Below are 18,979 nucleotides of genomic sequence, written 5' to 3' on the forward strand. Positions count from 1 at the left end.
CATGTGTAAAATTTTAAACTTAAATATAAGTGCCTTTTGCCATGGGGAGCTGCAGGACTTTCGTTAATCATCTGGGCTCAGTTTCAATTCCCACAAACATTGGCAAAATTCAGAATCTTCAGTTGGAAGAACAACATTCCTGAAATATACAGATTAGATCAATCTATGTCATTATTATTTTTCTTATTTCACTTTATTTGTCAAAAACATTCCCCATTTTGTACTATATTTTTTGAACATTCCCCTCGACCCCCCCCCACCCTCCACTGTAATTGTTGAGGTCTGTTCCCAACTGTCAGGACTTTAACATGTGGACAAAATTTCAGATCACTGTCATCATCAGAGAAAAAGAGGGGAGGGGAAAAACACAACATGTCGTGTACGTTACCTCATGACCATTTGCATAATGGGTCCAGAGACAGCACTGTATAAGAAGGAGAGGAGAATGAAACCGGGAAGGAGAACTCAGCAGCAGTTCAGCTGGATGTCTCATGTGCTCCAAAGGACGAAGGTAACTTTGAAGCACAGTCGTCTCAACAGCTGCTGGAACATAGTGAGCTGAAGCAACTCTGTGGAAACCTCAGGCAAGGAATAAAGCACCAAGGCAGCAGGTAAGTTTGCTTTGGATTTCATTGCTTGCCTTAAAGTTTTCCCTTCTTACAGAGATTAAAGCTGAGTAACAGCATTCAAGTCTATCTGCTAATATACAGATGTTAATCTCTTATATTTTTGCTGTTTATAAAATCATGCTATTTACTGTGGGGAAGGGAGAGAAATGTGCCTATTCTGAATGTCACTGGTCACTTCAGAAGATCTGCATTTCTTTTACCTAGCAAAATATTTCATTTTAAGTAGTGAGTTCTGATTATTCATCTCTAAGTTAATCGGGTGGAAGCAGTTGCTTTACAAAAATGCAATTGTTTACCAAATGAGTGTGTGGGGGGAATTAAATTGGCAAATGTGCTGTTCTCTTTCTCTTCTTAGCCTAAATATTTGCCAACATGTTCAAGTATGGTTTGGTCTTTCGCATTTTGAGTCATGACCCAAAGTGCCTTTATAACATTTACTTTTTAATGAGAAGAGATAACAGTATGTCTTTTATGTTGGATGCTTCAAGAGCATTTTATAAATTCCATAAAAACTCAGAAATAATTATTGCTTTTCATGAAAGATGAAACAAAACAGCTCTTTAAGAATGGAAAACATTTTAAGCAAGCAATAATATGATTTTAAAAAGATAATAATAATTGCATTCAGTCAATTCTGATTTACGAAGACCCTTTATAGCAGAGGTCGTTAACCCCTGGTCAGTGGCCCGGTGCCGGTCCATGGTCTCAGCCAGACTGGGCTGCGGAGACAGACCTCCCACCCCCCCTGCACACACTCCCTCCCCACAGCTGCTTCACGCATGCACGTGCCAGCGCTGGTGTAAGCGCTTCCCCACCCCTTCACACATGTGCCCGAGTGCCTGTGCGAAGGAGTGGGCAAGTGCACTGGCGGGTGTGCAGGCACTCCTGCACATGCGCGAAGGGGTGGGGGAGCACTTACACCGGTGCTGGCAGGCACATGCATACTCTCTCACTGCTTCACACATGTGCCCGAGAGTGCGCATGCGAGCACGGGGGGATGCCCCACCTTCCTCAGAGGCTCAGCCAGTCCACGGTCCCAAAAAGTTTAGGGACTGCTGTTTTATTGGGTTTACCAGATAGAGAATACTCAGAAGTGTTTAACCATTCCCTTCTTCGGGGGGGCACCCTGGGACTGTGCAGCTTGCCCATACAGGCATTGTTTTTTTGTTGTTGTTGTTGCATCTTTACACATCATATGTATAATATGTAACAAGATCTAATCTGGCATTTCAAAATAAACATTATATATTGGTTGCTGTCCTCTGAAGATGCCGGCCACAGAGACTGACGAAACGTCAGGAAGAACAACCTTCAGAACACAGCCAAAGAGCCTGAAAAACCCAGAACAACCATTAGATCCCGGCCGTGAAAGCCTTCGCAGACATTATATAGTTTTAGGTCTTCATCAAATGGGGAGCTTGAAAACCCATACTAGAGTGGGTATTTGTTTTAGTTACATGTGGAGATGACAGGAGGAATAGAGAGAAACAGAGAAAGAGAGAGAGAGAGAGAATTTTATTGTTAGTTGAGGATGATAAAACAATACCAGTACATATTTTTCGACTGACTCGCCCCCAACTTTTCTCAAAGCAGCCATTCCCATTCATTTGAAGACCTTCATGCAAACCGAAAGGCTGTCCAGAAAATTAAGAGAGAGAAGTAAGTCATCACCCTGGGCGGCTACTGCGTAACAGCAGAAGAGCTTGCATTTAACCCCTAGACACCCCACATTTCTCTGACTAGGTAAGAATATGGCATCTGTCACCATATTTATTTCATACTCCACCACCCTGGTTTTGCTTGCAGGACCCCAATGGCACCTGCTCAGTGGCTCCTGCTGCTCTTGTCCCTGGCTTTCATCAGTGTCTCTGTTAACGTGGGGCAACTGCTTCCAGAGGGAGATGAGAATGAGGAAAAAAGCCATCTGGATGACATTGTCCAAAAGGCAGAAAACATCCTATTGAGGTCTGTTTTTAGGAAAGTGGAGGAAGATGATGAAGATCCTAACAAAGGTAAGCGGGATTTGAGGGGCTTCTGGGACAACCCAAGCTGAAATCCATTCTTCTGTTTGTTTATATATTGCTTTCCTTCCCAGAAAGGTCCTTCAAGTGCTTTGTATTTAGGGCAGATCAGTAACAGCTTTTAGGATAGAAAAAGTTTACTGATCTACTAATAAATTGATCTCTTTATTACCTTGCTCTGCTGCTGGTAATAAACATGCAATCAGTTTTATTGGGTCCTTCAAATAACTTTTGCATCCTTTCCTTCTGAGTTCTACATTAGCCTAGCTTCTACGAGATATTTTCCTCACAGGTACAATCCCTGGTATTTCCCGATATGGGCTAGAAAAAAATGGTCTGGAACACTAGAAAACCCCTGCATCTCACTATGATGCAGGGGTCTGACTATGCATAAGGAGCTTCCCCTAAGCCTTAAGGTATGTTGAAGGTACATCTGGACCTATATATAGATCTGTAGTGATCTGCAGAGGACTGATGAGAGTCGACAAACTCCGAACTGTTTAACAGTACTTGATAATCTCAGATTTTTTGAATCCCTCAGAATTACTACAGTTACTTTTCTGTTGGGAGGTTATCCCCGATTATATGATTCTGGACAAGCTCTGTAAAAGATTATTGGTTTCTCTCCAAAACACCATATTGCATCTGGATCCATTTGCTGGAAGCTGAAATTCTAGCAGGAACCAAAGTAAATCCCACAAGCCTGAAGTCTGCCTTCCTTTGCCTTAAAAGATACAGATTAGTCTGTGTAAGAAAATTTCACAATCACAGAGTTGGAAAGCATCTTGGAGATCATGTAGTCCATCCTCTGGATTTGCCATGCAGGATGCAACTACAGCATCTTTGACACAGCCTGTCTAAATACCTTCAGGATGGGGCTCATCTATTTAGTCCTGTGACTCTATGATGGCTTACCTGGGGAGTATAACTATTTCAGTTTGCTCTCTAGCAAGCCAGAACACTGTAGGCACTTCTTTGCTGTACCTCCTTCAAGAGAAACCGTTTCTGTAGGACTTAGACTTGTTTCTTCAGATCTTATTATCTGAGAGCCTCATAAGATGAGATATTCATTCCGTATCCAGGAGCAGTGCATGCTTAAAAGGAAAGGAAAGGAAACAAAACAAGAACTGGGGTTCAGTGGGGTCTCGACTTACGAACGACCCTACTTGCGAACAATTCAACTTACACACCCGCCCTAAAATAAGGACTCGACATACTAGGCTTCTGGAGGGGGAAAAAGGGTCAGAAACTTAAAAATAAATAAAAGAAAGTCACTTACCAGGCCTTGGTAGCCCCCAAACAGCAGGAAAAAGAGCAGGAAACAGCTAAAAGCCAACACCCAGAAGGGAGCCTGGCAGCCATTTTATGATTTCCCTCCCTCTTGCACCCTCCTCTCCCCGCCTATCAGCTGATTGGCTGGCTCTGAAGAGGCTTGGGGAGGCTTGCTCAGCACCTAAAAAGCCTGCCTGTGTGTCTTTGTGCTGAAAAAATCAGCACAACATGCTTTAAAACATGATTTTAAATTGGCCTCGTTGAAAAAAAGATTTCTAAAGTGCTTTGCAAACTGTTCCCTGCCTAAGAAAAAAAAAGAAAAAATATCCCCCTCTAGTGGCAGAAGGCGGAATAGCAGCTTCCCATTAGTTTCTATGGACGGAAAAGAGCAGATACAGATTAAATGGTTTTCAATGCATTCCTATCGGCAATGCAGATTCGACCTACAAACTTTTCGACCTAAGAGCCACCTTTCAATACGGATTAAGTTCGTAAGTCGAGAGCCCACTATCATTAGAATGTAGATTCTAATTTAGCAATTTAGTTTGCTTTTTTAATTAGAGCTACCTAGTGGTTAGAGTGCTGGCCAGTGACATGGGTTTAAATCCCCATTTGGCTCTGAAACCTACTGGGTGACTGTGGACAAGTCACAGTCTCCCAGCCTGACCTACCTCACAGTGTTGAAACCGACATATACAATCTTGAGCTAACTGGGAAGAAATGGAGAATATAAATGTTAGTGCTAGTATCAATGCCAGTTATTTATTTATTTATTTATTTATTTATTTATTTATTTATTTATTTATTTATTTATTTATTTATTTATTTAACTTTTATGCCACCCACACTACCCGAAGGTCTCTGGGCGGCTTACAGCATTTATAATCCATCCTTGGCTTTTGATTTTCTATAGATTGTCATTTCTATTATTCTATTGACAAGCCAACATTTGATGGGCTTTATAAAACAGAAATAATAATAATACTGTATATTGTTGTGTAACTGGTCATTGGGAGACAGCAGGGCTTCTAATATGTGTTCTGACCCATAGACTTTAAGGACAAAACACTTCCACCCTCGACAACCACTTACAACAATAGCAGCCGTAGCAACAATGCTGCTTCTAAGGTATGTTAATGTTGCCTGTTTTTTTGGGCAGAGTCAGACTCTTCCCAGCTAGACTGGATTTCCAAAAGGCAACACCCTGGGAAGAGATCTCTGCATGATTTGGAGAAGAGGCAGCACCCTGGAAAGAGAGAGGAAAACAACGATGTCGATCCCTACACAGAACTGGAGAAAAGGCAGCATCCTGGCAAACGATCCCTGTGGGATCCATACCTTGACATCCCTAGCAGCCAGCTAGCTTATCTGAATGAATTATCCAAAAGGCAACACCCAGGCAAGAGGTATCTGGTGTACAGCAAACGACAGCACCCTGGCAAGAGAGGCTGGGACGAGGAGACAGAAGAAGGCGAGCAGACCTTTGAGAAGCGACAGCATCCGGGCAAGAGGTACCTAGGTTCAGAGAGTCCAGACTCCATTCTCCCCTGCGACCCACATGACGCCTTGGAATGCAGCAAAGGTAGCCTGCTGTTGGAGTTGCTAGATAGCATCAGCAAAGGGAGGGCAGAAGAGAAGCGTCAACATCCTGGAAGAAGGGCTTTGTTGGATGGGGAGGTGGAAGCCGAGGAGTGAGGAAGGGCCTCTTTCTCTGTGTGTTTGTTCATTGTTTACATCCCTTCGAATTATTCCTCCTCCTGATAACTATTCAAAGCTCCACCCCTTCCCCCTCCCCCTGACTCTCTGCTTGCTGACCTACTTCACTGGGTAGGTCTTTGAAGTATCTTCCTTTCTGGACTGGTATGGTCCAGAATGAGCAGTGTGTGGACACGTAGTTTGCCTTTTGAGGACAGGATGGGATTGTCTCCATGAGAGTCCCATTATTAGGCTCATCTCCCTTTGTAAAATAAAACACGTTGAGAAAGGATGATTCCAAGCTTTCTTTTCTCTCTAGAGATCTCAAGGCCAAAGATGCAGGCAGGAAGGCAGGTACAATCAAAATGAGAGGATGGTCAGATGTGAATCCTGTCGTTCACAGCTGGGAAACCAACTAAGGCTTCCCAGTGATAGGTTTCTCATAATAATATATGATTATCCCCCCCTTGACAAAGTGGCATGTCTACCTGTTTTGTGGCCATTTCCTTCAAAAGGTTTTGAGCAGAGCAGGAAAGAGAAGTCTGCCCCTTTTACCCACAAGCCTCGTGGAAGTTCAGGGGAAGCGTCTCTCACTTTTTTTCACCTTTCCCCACAGGCCAAGATTTTCCACACACACTGCTGTTTTTCCTAATAGAAAAGCAAGAGGCATATTTGGGAACACCGTAGTTACCTCCAATTACTTGTCAGAGAGAGCAGTAGAATTCCCTCCCACCTATGCCCCTTGCCCCCACCCCAAAAAGGTCAATGGTGTGCAGGGAAGGACCCCCCCCCCACTGTTCTCTCCAATCATCTTATAATATCTATCATGGCAGAGAAATATAATCTCACAATCAACTGCAATTCCTTTGCTGAACAGAAGTCCATCCACTTAATCCTGGGGCTGCTTCAAATAGGCAAATGTTTCCAGCGAATAGCATTTCCATGGAGAAGCTTCATGCTGGCATAGTAAGCTGGATACTGTGAATTGAACAAATGGTGAGACAGTGAGCCCAGTGTGTGACTTTTGTCATATGCCAGCATGAGTTATATTAGCATATCCACCATGGGAACTACTGTACCTGCACTACTGATGGATAAAGAAAGGGACCAGGACAGGATGAAGTAATGGAGACAGGTGGGACTTCATAAGTTGGAAGGTGACTGCATTCGTTTCTACACATGCAAATTCAGCACATGGACATGCTTTTTCATAATAAATTAGCATATACCATCTTGGTTGCCTTGTTTACAACAGCCTCCCAAAACTACATTCCCTTTCAGAGGCGTTGGGCTACTCCCATCTGTTCATACCTGGGGCACCAGGCTAGGAAAAGTTGGTTTGGAAGAGCTCATTAAGTGATCTGAATCCATGAAGTTGTGAATTTCCTCCACTCTGGGCAGTGAACATTAAAAAAAACTTGGAAACCATGATTGTGTTGATAAGACTGATGAGAATAACATCTGGATTAATCTTTATCCTTGGCAACAAGCAACAGGACAAACGTATAATAAATCATACAATCTTCATCAATTAAAGAGAAGCAGCGAGGGATTTGAGAAATATAAAAGTGGCCAATGTAAATTACTGGCAGTTTCTTACAGCCTCAGTTTGGTTGCTAATATATGATATGGACAAAGTGTGTCTTTTAAAAGAAGAGATGGGGATTGTGTTGTCCTCTAGACATTGCATGACTGCAGTTTCCACCCTTCCTCATCATAGGCTATGGTAGCTTCAGTCAATGAGAGTTGCAGTCCAGCAACATTCGAAGAATAATACATTCCCCACCTGTAGTTTAAAACTATCTGAGTTGAGGTATGACATAAAGGCAGCAGGAACAACATTGTCCCGACTGTTACTGCTGCTGCTTGCAAGGTGGATAATCAGGGACAAGACAGGGCTGCTTATATAGAATCATAGAATGATAGAGTTGGAAGGGGCCTGTAAGGCCACCGAGCCCAACCCCCTGCGCAATGCAGGAATCCAAATCAAAGCAGATCTGACAGATGGTTGTCCAATTTTTTTATTGAAGGACTCCAGAGTTGGAGTGCTCATCACATCTCAAGGTTGTTGGTTCCATTGTTGTACTGCTCTGATAGTTGGGAAATTTATATATAACTGAGCCCAACAGCCTGCACTCTGATGTTCAAGGGAAATTAGCAAAAATGGAACCAAGACCAAGCAACTTCCTGAAAGCAGCCTGATTTACCAGCATGAGTAAAAACCACTGTGGATTATGGGGTGGAGATGGGGATATTTTGAATTTCTCTTGGTATTTTTACAGTCATGATAGGTATATTCCACCAGTATACTGTATATACTGAATTAATGAACCTACATCCTTTCTATTGGACCCTGTTATCTCACATCTCCAGCCTAGGTCTTTCCCATCTAGTGCCCTCTAGATATATTGGATGACATCTTCATGTGACAAAGAGGCAATATGTGTGTGTGGTAGAGGTATCTTAATATAGAGCTCTCCTTTATTATTGTGAGCCACCAGTGTCTTCTCTCTGCTGCCTAAGGTACATCAGATTGCCATTCTGTTAAGGAAGAGATCAGTGGACATACAGAAATAGCATGTGTATTTTAACAAACCAAGACACTTGTCCACAAATGGATTCACAATATAATACTTGTAAATTGCAACAAGCATGCATCTTCATCTTACTGTGGAGCTTTTCATTTAAGACTCTTCTTCAACTGTTCCAAAACAAAATGTCTTCACTTTCTGTAGGCGAAAGGTGTTCAAGTCAACAAATATGCTTCATGAACAACTGTCCCGATTCAGTTGTCTTTTTGGATTGTACAACTAACCGCAAATAAACAGTCTGCCAAATGACCAACATCCACTTGATTAAAAAGAAAAATGAAAAGCAACTCAACATGGGGGGGAGAGTCCTGTAACCGCCCCATATATATCTTCAAAACCTGTGTATGATGATGGTAACTGCATGTATTCTGCATTAGTACAAAAGAAAGGTCCGTACAAGAAAAGCCGAGTCTCTCTCTCTCTCTCTCTCTCTCTCTCTGCTTGTGTATGATAAATAAAATAGACTGCAACATGAATAAACCAACTAGCAGTTTCCTTAAATAGTTTCATACAAGAGCTTGACTTCTGGGCACAAGAGTAGTGGAGAATTTTTTTTTCTCCTGAAGGCTCTGTTCTCTTGTTAGTGATCTGTTGATGGCCACATGTTTACGGTGGGTGGAACTGGAAACCAGAGTGGATAAGACCAGAGACAAAGGTGGGCGGAGCCTGCAATGTGCCGCAGCTGTGTGTGCACGCCATGCCACCCCCCCTTCTCTATCGATGCCATTTCATCTCTCTTGCTTCCCTTCTCTATGCTGCATGATTTCTATGGGCTGCAGGAAATTAGGACAAAGACTGAATATGAGTCTCTGGCGACAGGTTTGCCACTTCATTTTAACACCAAAGATGCACAACACAGACTACTGGGTCTGCTTGTCCTGACAAAAAACAGTAGCTGACATAGCTGGCAAAATAGCTACAGTATTTATAATTAAATAAATAATATGTGTCATTTTGGTGGTTACTGTCCAAACCTGGTAAATCTGCACAGAACATTAATAAACATCATAGGAATATGAGGGACAATGGATGATCAAATACACTTTCAAAATATTTATGCAAGAGTAGGTTGCAAAGGGGTATGGCTGCTCTGTTTTTCATACCGAAAATGTTGCTTCCTGGTGATGCCTGCTTTTCATCTCTTGAATAGGGCCCCTTCTTCTATGTTCTGACTTTTGAGAAGTCCGGATGAGAAGGCTTTGATATTTTTTTTCTTAGAGCAAAGGTATGTTGTAACTCAACTTGCAGGGTCAAGAGGTGCAAGTCCCCGAGTCTCAGAGCATTCCGTTTAGTAGGCTCCAAATGTTCTGGATTATTTCCCACCTTAGCAACCTGGCCTCTAACTGAGTTGAGAACATTTAACTGAATTGCTTTTCCTATTAAGGAATCGCTGTGGTGACATTCATCTCACATACATGGGTGAGCTGCCGCCTGCTTGGTTAATGCAGAAAGAGGAGAGCTGTATCCAGTGCCTTAGAATAAATTGACCAGATGACAACGTCCAAATATTAAACAACTGGCTTCACCTCACTGTTTAAGGCACTACTGATATGACTTCCATACACAACAGCGCTCCTCAGATAGTAAGCCTTAATCTATTTATCACAAAACTGTTCAAAAGGGGTGACATAGTAGGGGCAGAAGGCAGATGATGTTTTTTGGGAGATAATATTAGGAATGCAGTGTCTACTCAGCACCATCATCACTGATCCTTCTAACAATGAACTGAACTGACAGTGCTGAAGGACTGTGCTCCACAAGGGGCCACTCAGAAACAAAAGGACCAAAGCGGTCTTCCCGTGCTGAGCAGGGGGTTGGACTTGATGACCTTCTAGGCCCCTCCAACTTCACTTTTCTGTAGTTCTGCAAAGAGCAACATCCCAGCCTACATCAAAGGGCATGTCAAACACCTGTAGGGTGCCTGTTTGGGAGAAGACAGAAAACCATGGAGGAAATAGAATGGAGTGATAACTTGTTTGGGAAAAATACGATTACCAGTCTGGAACAGTGAACAGAAGCTCTCCATACTTTAACATATTGTTGCTGGTCACACATGTTTCTTCTGATACTCATCTCAGGGAGTTGAGCACATGGAAGTGGAATTGAGGCTAGAAAAGACATGAGAGATGGCTCCCATTTGGGAAATTCTTAACTAATGTGAGTGTTGGAGCATCACAGGAAGAGCTTTTCTCTTGTCTGGAGTTATGCAGATTAGGTGGCTTTTGTTTCATGATTGGTCTTTAAGACATAGGTTGATTTCACAAACATGGAAAGACTCTCAATCATTTCTCTGCAACATTCACATGCATTTAGCTCTAAAGTACAGGCTATCTCTAACATTTATTTCTGGCCAAAGTCACTTTAAAAAGGAGTGGTTTCTGCACAATCAGGGTACAAGTAATATATAAGTTTGGAAATTAAAAGAAAAAGCAAAAATTTAAAAATCTTAAAACATTCTGGCAGAAGCTTAATATATATCTCATTCTTTGGACTGAAAATGGCATGCAAGGCAGGTAACAGAAGAAAAATTTAAATAAAAAGAAATGCAATTAAAACATATTTTTTAAAAATCAAATGCATCAATAAAAATAGTATTTTTCAATGTTCTCAGCTGGCCTCCTTCAACCTTGTACGCCCATAATCTCTAGTCAATTCATGGTGCCTGAAGATGGAAGAGTTGTAGTGTAGTACATCTATAGGATATCAGATTGCGTAAATGTGATCTGAACATGTTCTGACAATATTCAAGGGGCAAAATACAGGAAGGTAGTCTTGAGGTTGGCATTGCACCCAAGTCACATGTTGCATATCTTGTCTTGGCTTAGAGGAGATATCATGAGAAGAGGAACAGGCCTCTATATGGGTTGGCTTTTAAAATGAGAATTGTCTGGCTCTGAGAATCTGGGAGCTGACCTTAAATTTTTGTTGTTGTTGTTGTTTAGTCATTATTGTATCTGATTCAGTTCCAAATATATGAACAATAGGTGCACTCAGCTGGGTAGCGACCAAAAAAACAAAACAAAACAAAACAAAACAAAAAACCCACAACCCATGCAGCCATTCTATTGTTTCCTCCTTACTGAATTTTATGTGGTGAGGAAAAACAAAGCAGCAGGGAACACAGGTGGGTTATACATGGAAGATGATGACTCTGGATCTGGACCTTTTGTCAGATTCTGTGACCAAAGCACCAACTGCACCATAAAAACCTTGCCTACAAATTTAATTAATTTATTTATTTATTGGAGTTCTATCCTGCCCATCTAGACCAAAGGTCTACTCTGGGCAGTTTACAAATTTAAAACAATGAAACCAATAAAACCAATATATACCAATGAACATATATTATATATCCAAGATGGCAAATGTTTCAGAATCTTCAGTTAATTTATTATTAGCTACATCAGTTAAACAGAAACTGTACAGTGGTGCCTCGCTAGACGATGATAATCTGTTCCACCGAAATTGCTGTTTAGCGAAATCATTGTCTAGCAAAAAGCATTTCCCCATTGGAATGCATTGAAACCTGTTTAATGCATTCCAATGGGGAAGAATTGTCGTTGTCTAGCGAAGATCGGCCATAGGAAAGCCACTTTGCGAACTGCTGATCAGCTGTTTAAATCACTGTCTTGTGAAGCTTAGGTCCAGAAAACACCTGTTTTGCGAGCGCGGAAGGAGCTGTCAAAATTGTCATCTAGCGAAAATCGGTTTGCGAAGCAGGGACCAAACATTGTCCAGCGAAATTCCCCCATAGGAATCACTGTTTTGCGAATTGCTATAGCGATCGCAAAAAGCCAATGTCTAGCGAAAAAACTGTCATGGTGGGTAACTGTTTAGCGAGGCACCACTGTATTTAGAAGCAGTATACTACTGAAAACCAGAGGCTGAAGACAAACGAAGGAATAGCTGTCACGTGGAAGCTTCCTGCTTTTGAAATATAGTAGATTAATGGGACAGCATTGGGGCCTGTACCTAAACATTGCAGTACATAATTTTCCTGTTCCATTCCAACCACTCCATCCCATACCTCTCCCCTTCTCTCTTGCAACAGTCAGTTAATATTATTACTCCAGACAACACGCTCAATTTGTGTTTGTCTGTTCTTAGAGATCCTGTTTCCCCACTGTGGAAATAATTTGTTTCTAAAGTTATCTTGTGTTTCTGAAAACACATGCCTCCTCCTTCTGCCTTGTGGTAACCAAGGGGACTCTTCTGGCTATATAAGCAATGACACTCACAGCCTGCATGCTGGAAATAGATTACTGTACATGCTTTGGTCTGATCTAGCAAATATGGCGGATTTTATTTCTCTCTCTCGCAGGCTTCAGGCAGTTCTTTATTTATCTCTGTGTCTTTCATGATGAACCTATTTTCCCCCCATAACATGATGCTTGGAGACACATAGCCCACTGATCAAAACTGCAAATTAAGCCCATGTTTATCTTTGGGTGACCAATGACAAAATGCAAGTTCCATAAGTAAGGAACAAGCCCGTGCTGTTACCAACAGTTCTCCTTCACTACATGGCGGGCAATCTCTACAAAAATAGTCACAAACACCTCTTCAAAAACAATTTTTTTATTTGGACCCTCAGAAACCACCAGCTGGAGTTCACTGGGGTGGGAGCGAAGGTAATAAGTTCCATTATCCGTATTCCTGGGAAAAGGGAGCCTGTGGAAAGAATGGGGGGATGACAAAGACAAAAATTTTCCCTGCTCACAGCACACTTCTGGCAATACCTCTGAAACTGCCCCCTCATGTAGTATATTATAGCATTGAAGGAACATGGGAGAAAACTTAGATGGCAGAAAAGTGGGGAGAAAACACCCTCTTGTAGTCGTGAGGTTTGTTTCCAAAAAGTTTCACTGTTCAGTAATGCCAGCAAATGAAGCATGAAGTAGATTTCCTGACAACAACTTTTACAAATTTCTTCAAACTTGGTTCGAACCAACCCAGATCTGGTCTAAGTAGACAGGGATAAGCCATATAATTAGCATCTCATGCATTTCACTTCACCCCAGCTCATCACTGACATTGTGGCCCCCACACAACAAGATGCGGCTGGAAATACTTGTCTTCCATGTTAAATCATGATAATTAGTAGGTGCTGCGTCTTATTTGGGGGAAGTGTGGGTCTGAATAACCCTTTATTATTATTTTTAATGACTCATTGTCTGAAGGAGTTTTGCAGAAATAGCAAAAATCCTAAAGTTTTTCATTTTGATGATTAATAATGCAGTCTTGGGCATGTTTACTTAGAACCAAGGCCTGCTACGTTCACTGGGAGTTATACAAGTTATTTCATTGTTGCATTTATATCCTGACTTTCTCCCCAAAAAGGGACTCAATGCAGCTACTCTCTAGAAAGTGCGCATAAAGCTGGTGGTCCAAGAGAGGTGACTTATCAATTCAGTTCATACACAGCATCCCCTTGAGTCTCTATGCAGTGGGTGTAGGGCTTCATCTTTTTCTTGCTTGTGTTCTGTTGTTTTTATTTCCTTCCCATTGACTGAAAAGGAGACAATTAACTATGAACAGAGGGACAAGAACTAGGATCAAATCCACGAGAGGCTGAAAGTAATACATTAATCTTTATATAAGTTGACTGAAACTCACTAAGTAAGTTTACAACAGCTTGCCCACATGAGAGACTCTCTATAGGTCAATAAAAAAATATAAAACACAGACTCTTAATAAATAATGACCAACACAAGAAAGATAAAGACCATGACAAAAGGTAGCACCCAACAACCAGAGCCATACCACAACATACACTGTGGTACTGTGGCAGCTTTTAGCCCACACCTCCCACTGGCTCCATCAAACATGACAAACAGTAAAGGATTGTTAAAATTTGTAGTCCAAAACATTGGAAAGGTAAAAGTTCCTCACCTCCTTGGTTAAGCCTCCTTTGCCAATATGCTGAAATAATAACAAAAGTAACTCCCAGCGCCTTGCCTGCTACTAGTTAAAGACACACACACACTTCCCATTCGTATGGCATCAGGTTGTGAGTTTAGTCTTAAGTCACACTGACGTTGCACTAATGTAAAGTTGTTGATGCTGTAGAGACCTTGGAATAGGTCTGTCTCTGATTTGTTAAAATCAACTAGAAACTAGATTAAAAATCTGGAGAACTATTGGCTCACATGCTCCATAATTTATGCTCATTTTCAGCAGGAGAAAAGTAGGAAAAAGTGGACCAGTTATGCATCAACTCTCACATCTGCAAGGCACAAATCTGGGGGGAATCCGGAAACATGACGTGATCTGTACTAGTAGCACTTGGCAAACTGGAGTTCAGGAGATGCTGTGTATTTTCGTGCCTTGTAATGGTGCTTGTTTCTCTGGAAACTGGAGCATCTGTTTCGTTCCTGTTGCCTCTCCCGTTGTTATCCCTCCATTTGGCCACACAGTTATATGCCTTCCAGTTTCACATTGCTCATAGAAGATTGTTGCACGACTTACCAAACCAAGCCGCAGAGCAGAGCAGAGCAGAGCAGTAAGGACTGGAAAAATCATGTCCTTTCAATGAGCGAACTGCACCATCTAGTGGCCTTCGTGAATCATATTTCCATAGATGATACCTGTGTTGTAAAACTAATTTAAAAGCCATGTTAAATTTCAAATGGGTTATTTGTAGTCCATTTGGAACACCTATTCCAATGTATGATGGTGGTGGTGGTGGTTTTGCAAGATGATTTCACAGGACATGGTTTGTGGATCGCTGTCTTTGAATACTTTGATGTCTTCCTTTTCAGCATGTCCTTCTCATATGTTCCTTAGAGCAATGCCCATCTATAAATCCTTGACGTCATATCCTGTTTCCCCGAAAATAAACCCTAACCTGAAAATAAGCGCTAGTATGATTTTTCAGGATGCTCGTAATATAAGCCCTACCCCAAAAATAAGCCCCAGTTAAGCGAAACTCCGCCCTCCAACCTTGTGCTGCAACCAGAAGATGATGACAGGACTGTATTTGAACAAACGTAGATGGTTGTACCTGAAAAAAATAAACCATCCCCTGAAAATAAGCCCTAATGCATTTTTTGGAGCAAAAATTAATATAAGATCGTGTCTCATTTTCAGGGAAACACAATAGGTATATAAACATCAAAAGCTACTTTAGTTTTTTAAAAAATGGGTCATAACCAATTGTAGTTCACACATCAGTTTGCTGTTTCAGAAGAAATATATAAGGTGATGAAGGAATTTTCTCACAAAGGAAGAAGGCTCTGATGAAATTTTTTGAGACAAGTGAACATCCGGTTGAACAGTTTGTGCTTCATAAAAACCTGATGAAATTTACATAGAACATAACTTTATCTATTCAGTGACTGAATCATTTTATTATTCATATGACAGATGAACGTATTGTGCTAGCTAGGACCCCTATTAATATCAACAATATTCAGCACCACTAGGAGAGAGGTGGGGCAGCTGTAGGCCTCCAGATGTTTTTGGGACTGCAGCTGCCATGATTTCTCTACACTCAACTAGAGCTGATGCGAATTGCAGCCCAACAGCGTCAGTAAGGCCACAGCAGCATATCTATTTTATGCAGCTGCCTGGTCTTTTATGGTTAACAGCCAGTCAATACAGTTTGGAAGAGCAGAAGCTGATGGTTGAAACTAGTATTCCAAACTGGATGCTTAAAAACTTAATTCAATTTGTTCATTTAAGTATTTCTAAAAAGACATTGATGCTTTTGAACTGTGGTGCTGGAGGAGACTCTTGAGAGTCCCCTGGACTGCAAGGAGAACAAACCTATCCATTTTGAAGGAAATCAACCCTGAGTGTTCACTGGAAGGACAGATCCTGAAGCTGAGGTTCCAGTACTTTGGCCTTCTCATGAGAAGAGAAGACTCCTTGGAAAAGACCCTGATGGTGAGAAAGAGTGAAGGCAAGAGGAGAAGGGGACGACAGAGGATGAGATGGCTGGAAAGTGTCTGCGAAGCAACCAACATGAATTTGGCCCAGCTCCGGGAGGCAGTAGAAGACAGGTTGGCCTGGCGTGCTCTGGTCCATGGGGTCACAAAGAGTCGGGCACGACTAAACGACTAAACAACAACAAAAAGACAATAGCTGACTAGATAGCTCAGCTGCAGAGCTAGAGGTTGAGCATTTCATTCGTCACTGTGCCTCCTGTGAATACAGCCAGCCTGTGTGGTCTGGGGCTATCTGCATAGTCACAGGATGCCGCCAGAAGAAGGGAAGAGTATTTTCTACAATCATGCAATATGCCTTAAAAAGGTCTTAAAAGAGCACTGCCTGTGAGTGAAAAGGAAATCTTTTTGTCATATTCACTAATAAACTGAAATTTCAGACTCCATAACAAGTAATTGCAAATGTTGCTCTCTACATATGTATTTCAATTTTCAAAGGCCCCATAGAAAAGAAATCTCTGTCCTGGTTGAGGAATTCTACCAAGTTTTTATTGGGACCCTCAGAAATGGGTCCAAATAAAAACTTGCTGATTCATTTATAAACAGTTATACACATATATAAATTTATACATTTATAAAAATAAATTTATACAGTAAATTCATACATATATATAAACTCTCTAGCTTTCTCCATAATCCAGTGCATGTTAGCAATTTGGGCTTTAGTTCCTCTGCCCCTTCAAAATTCAGCTTGTACTTCTGGGGGTTCTTGGTCCACATACTGCTGAAGCCTGCCTTGGAGGATTTTGAGCATAACCTTGCTAGCATGGGGAAATGAGTGCTATTTAACGGTAGTTGGAGCATTCTTTGGCACTGCCCTTTTTTGGGATTGGGATGTAGATTGATCTTTTCCAATCCTTTGGCCACTGCTGAGATTTCCAAACTTGCTGGCATATTGAGTGTAGCACCTTAACAGCATCATATTTTAAGATTTTTAATAGTTCAGCTGGAATGCCGTCACCTCCACTGGTCTTGTTGTTAGCCAGGCTTTCTAAGGCCCACTTGATTTCGCTCTCCAGGATGTCTGGCTTAAGGTAAGCAACCACCCTATCTGGGTTGTCCGGGATATCCAAATTTTTCTGGTAGAATTCCTCTGTGTCGTCTTGCCACCTCCTCTTGATGTCTTCTGCTTCTGTGAGGTTCCTACCATTTTTGTCCTTTATCATGTCCATCTTTGAAGAAAATGTTCCTTTAATATCTCCGATTTTCTTGAATAGATCTCTGGTTTTTCCTTTTCGATTATTTTCCTCTATTTCTTTGCACTGCTCATTTAAGAAGGCCCTCTTGTCTCTCCTTGCTATTCTTTGGAAGTCTGCATTCCATTTTCTGTAAGTTTCCCTATCTCCCTTGCATTTTGTTTTCCTTCTCTTCTCTGCTATTTGTAAGGCCTCGTTGGACAGCCACTTTGCTTTCTTGTATTTCCTTTTCTTTGGGATGGTTTTTGTTGATGCCTCCTGTACAATTTTATGAGCCTCCAGCCATAGTCCTTCAGGCGCTCTGTCCTCCAAATCTAGTTCCTTAAATCTGTTCTTTACTTCCACTGTGTATTCATATACCTGACTAGCCCAATGGTTTTTCCTACTTTCTTCAGTTTAAGCTTGAGTTTTACTATAAGAAGCTGATGATCAGAGCCACAATCAGCTCAAGGTCTTGTTTTTGCTGACTCTATAGAGCTTCTCCATCTTTGGCTGCAGAGAATATAATCAATCTGATTTCGGTATTGCCCATCTGGTGACTTACATGTGTTAGAGTCGCTCTTGTGTTGTTGGAAAAGAGTGTTTGTGATGGCCAGCTTGATCTCTTGACAAAACTCTATTAGCCTTTGCCCTGCTTCATTTTGAACTCCAAGACCAAACCTACCTGCTGTTCGTTTTATCTCTTGACTCCGTACTTTAGCATTCCAGTCCCCTATAATGAGAACATCTTTCTTTGGTGTCAGTTCTAGAAGGTGTTGTAAGTCTTCATAGAATTGGTCAATTTCAGTCACTTCAGCATTGGTGGTTGGTGCATAAACTTGGATGACTGTGATGTTGAAAGGTCTGCCTTGGATTCGTATTGAAATCATTCTATCATTTTTGAGATTGTATCCCAATACAGCTTTTCGCAGTCTTTTGTTGACTATGAGGGCTACTCCACTTCTTCTATGGGATTTTTGGCCACAATAGTAGATATGATAATCATCTGAATTGAATTCACCCATTGCTGTCCATTTTAGTTCACTGACACCCAGGATGTCAATGTTCATTCTTGCCATTTCCTTTTTGGACCCTAACCGTCCAATAAGGAAGGTTTTTTGTCTGTGTTAATTAGATAGTTCTTTCCCTTAAAATTTGCTTGTTTATTGCAGAGGATTAAAACTTTCACTATTTAAGAACATAAACAATAATTATTATTCAATAGCTAATGTCTGTGGGGATAATTAACCATTAGGAATTAAAGAACTGTAATTCTCTGATGCCACTTATACAATGAAGGAATACATGTAATTTTCACAAAACTAATGTTTTATGATATAAAAATAAAGGATTACATCTGAAGAATCTTTAATTTATCATGATTAATTTATCTTTAATTTATCATTTTATAGGATAGGATGTATAGAAGTGGGGATTCATGTTCACTGAAAAATTGTTTTGTTTAAGGAATAATAAATTACTGACAGAAAAAAGATTAAAATTCTGTATGATCAAGTCTGTTATTAGTTCTATATATATTGTTGTTATGTCCTGTCAAGTCAGAACTGACTTATAGTGACTGTAGTAGAGCTTTCAATGTAAGTGAGATGTTTAAGGGGATGTTTCACCAGTTCCACACTTCTAATGAGT

At 41.2% G+C, this 18,979-nt stretch overlaps 1 protein-coding gene across 1 annotated transcript; it reads left to right on the plus strand.

The window, feature by feature from the left end:
- Positions 1 to 404: 404 nt before the first annotated feature.
- TRH (thyrotropin releasing hormone) lies at positions 405 to 15,048 on the plus strand. Its single transcript, XM_020802792.3, has 3 exons — positions 405 to 611; positions 2,436 to 2,641; positions 5,082 to 15,048. Exons 2-3 carry the CDS (start codon positions 2,443 to 2,445, stop codon positions 5,615 to 5,617), a joined length of 735 nt encoding a protein of 244 aa, XP_020658451.1. The 5' UTR covers positions 405 to 611; positions 2,436 to 2,442; the 3' UTR covers positions 5,618 to 15,048.
- Positions 15,049 to 18,979: the final 3,931 nt, after the last annotated feature.

This window comes from Pogona vitticeps, chromosome 2 (genome assembly GCF_051106095.1).
Source record: "Pogona vitticeps strain Pit_001003342236 chromosome 2, PviZW2.1, whole genome shotgun sequence".
NCBI lineage: Eukaryota > Metazoa > Chordata > Lepidosauria > Squamata > Agamidae > Pogona > Pogona vitticeps.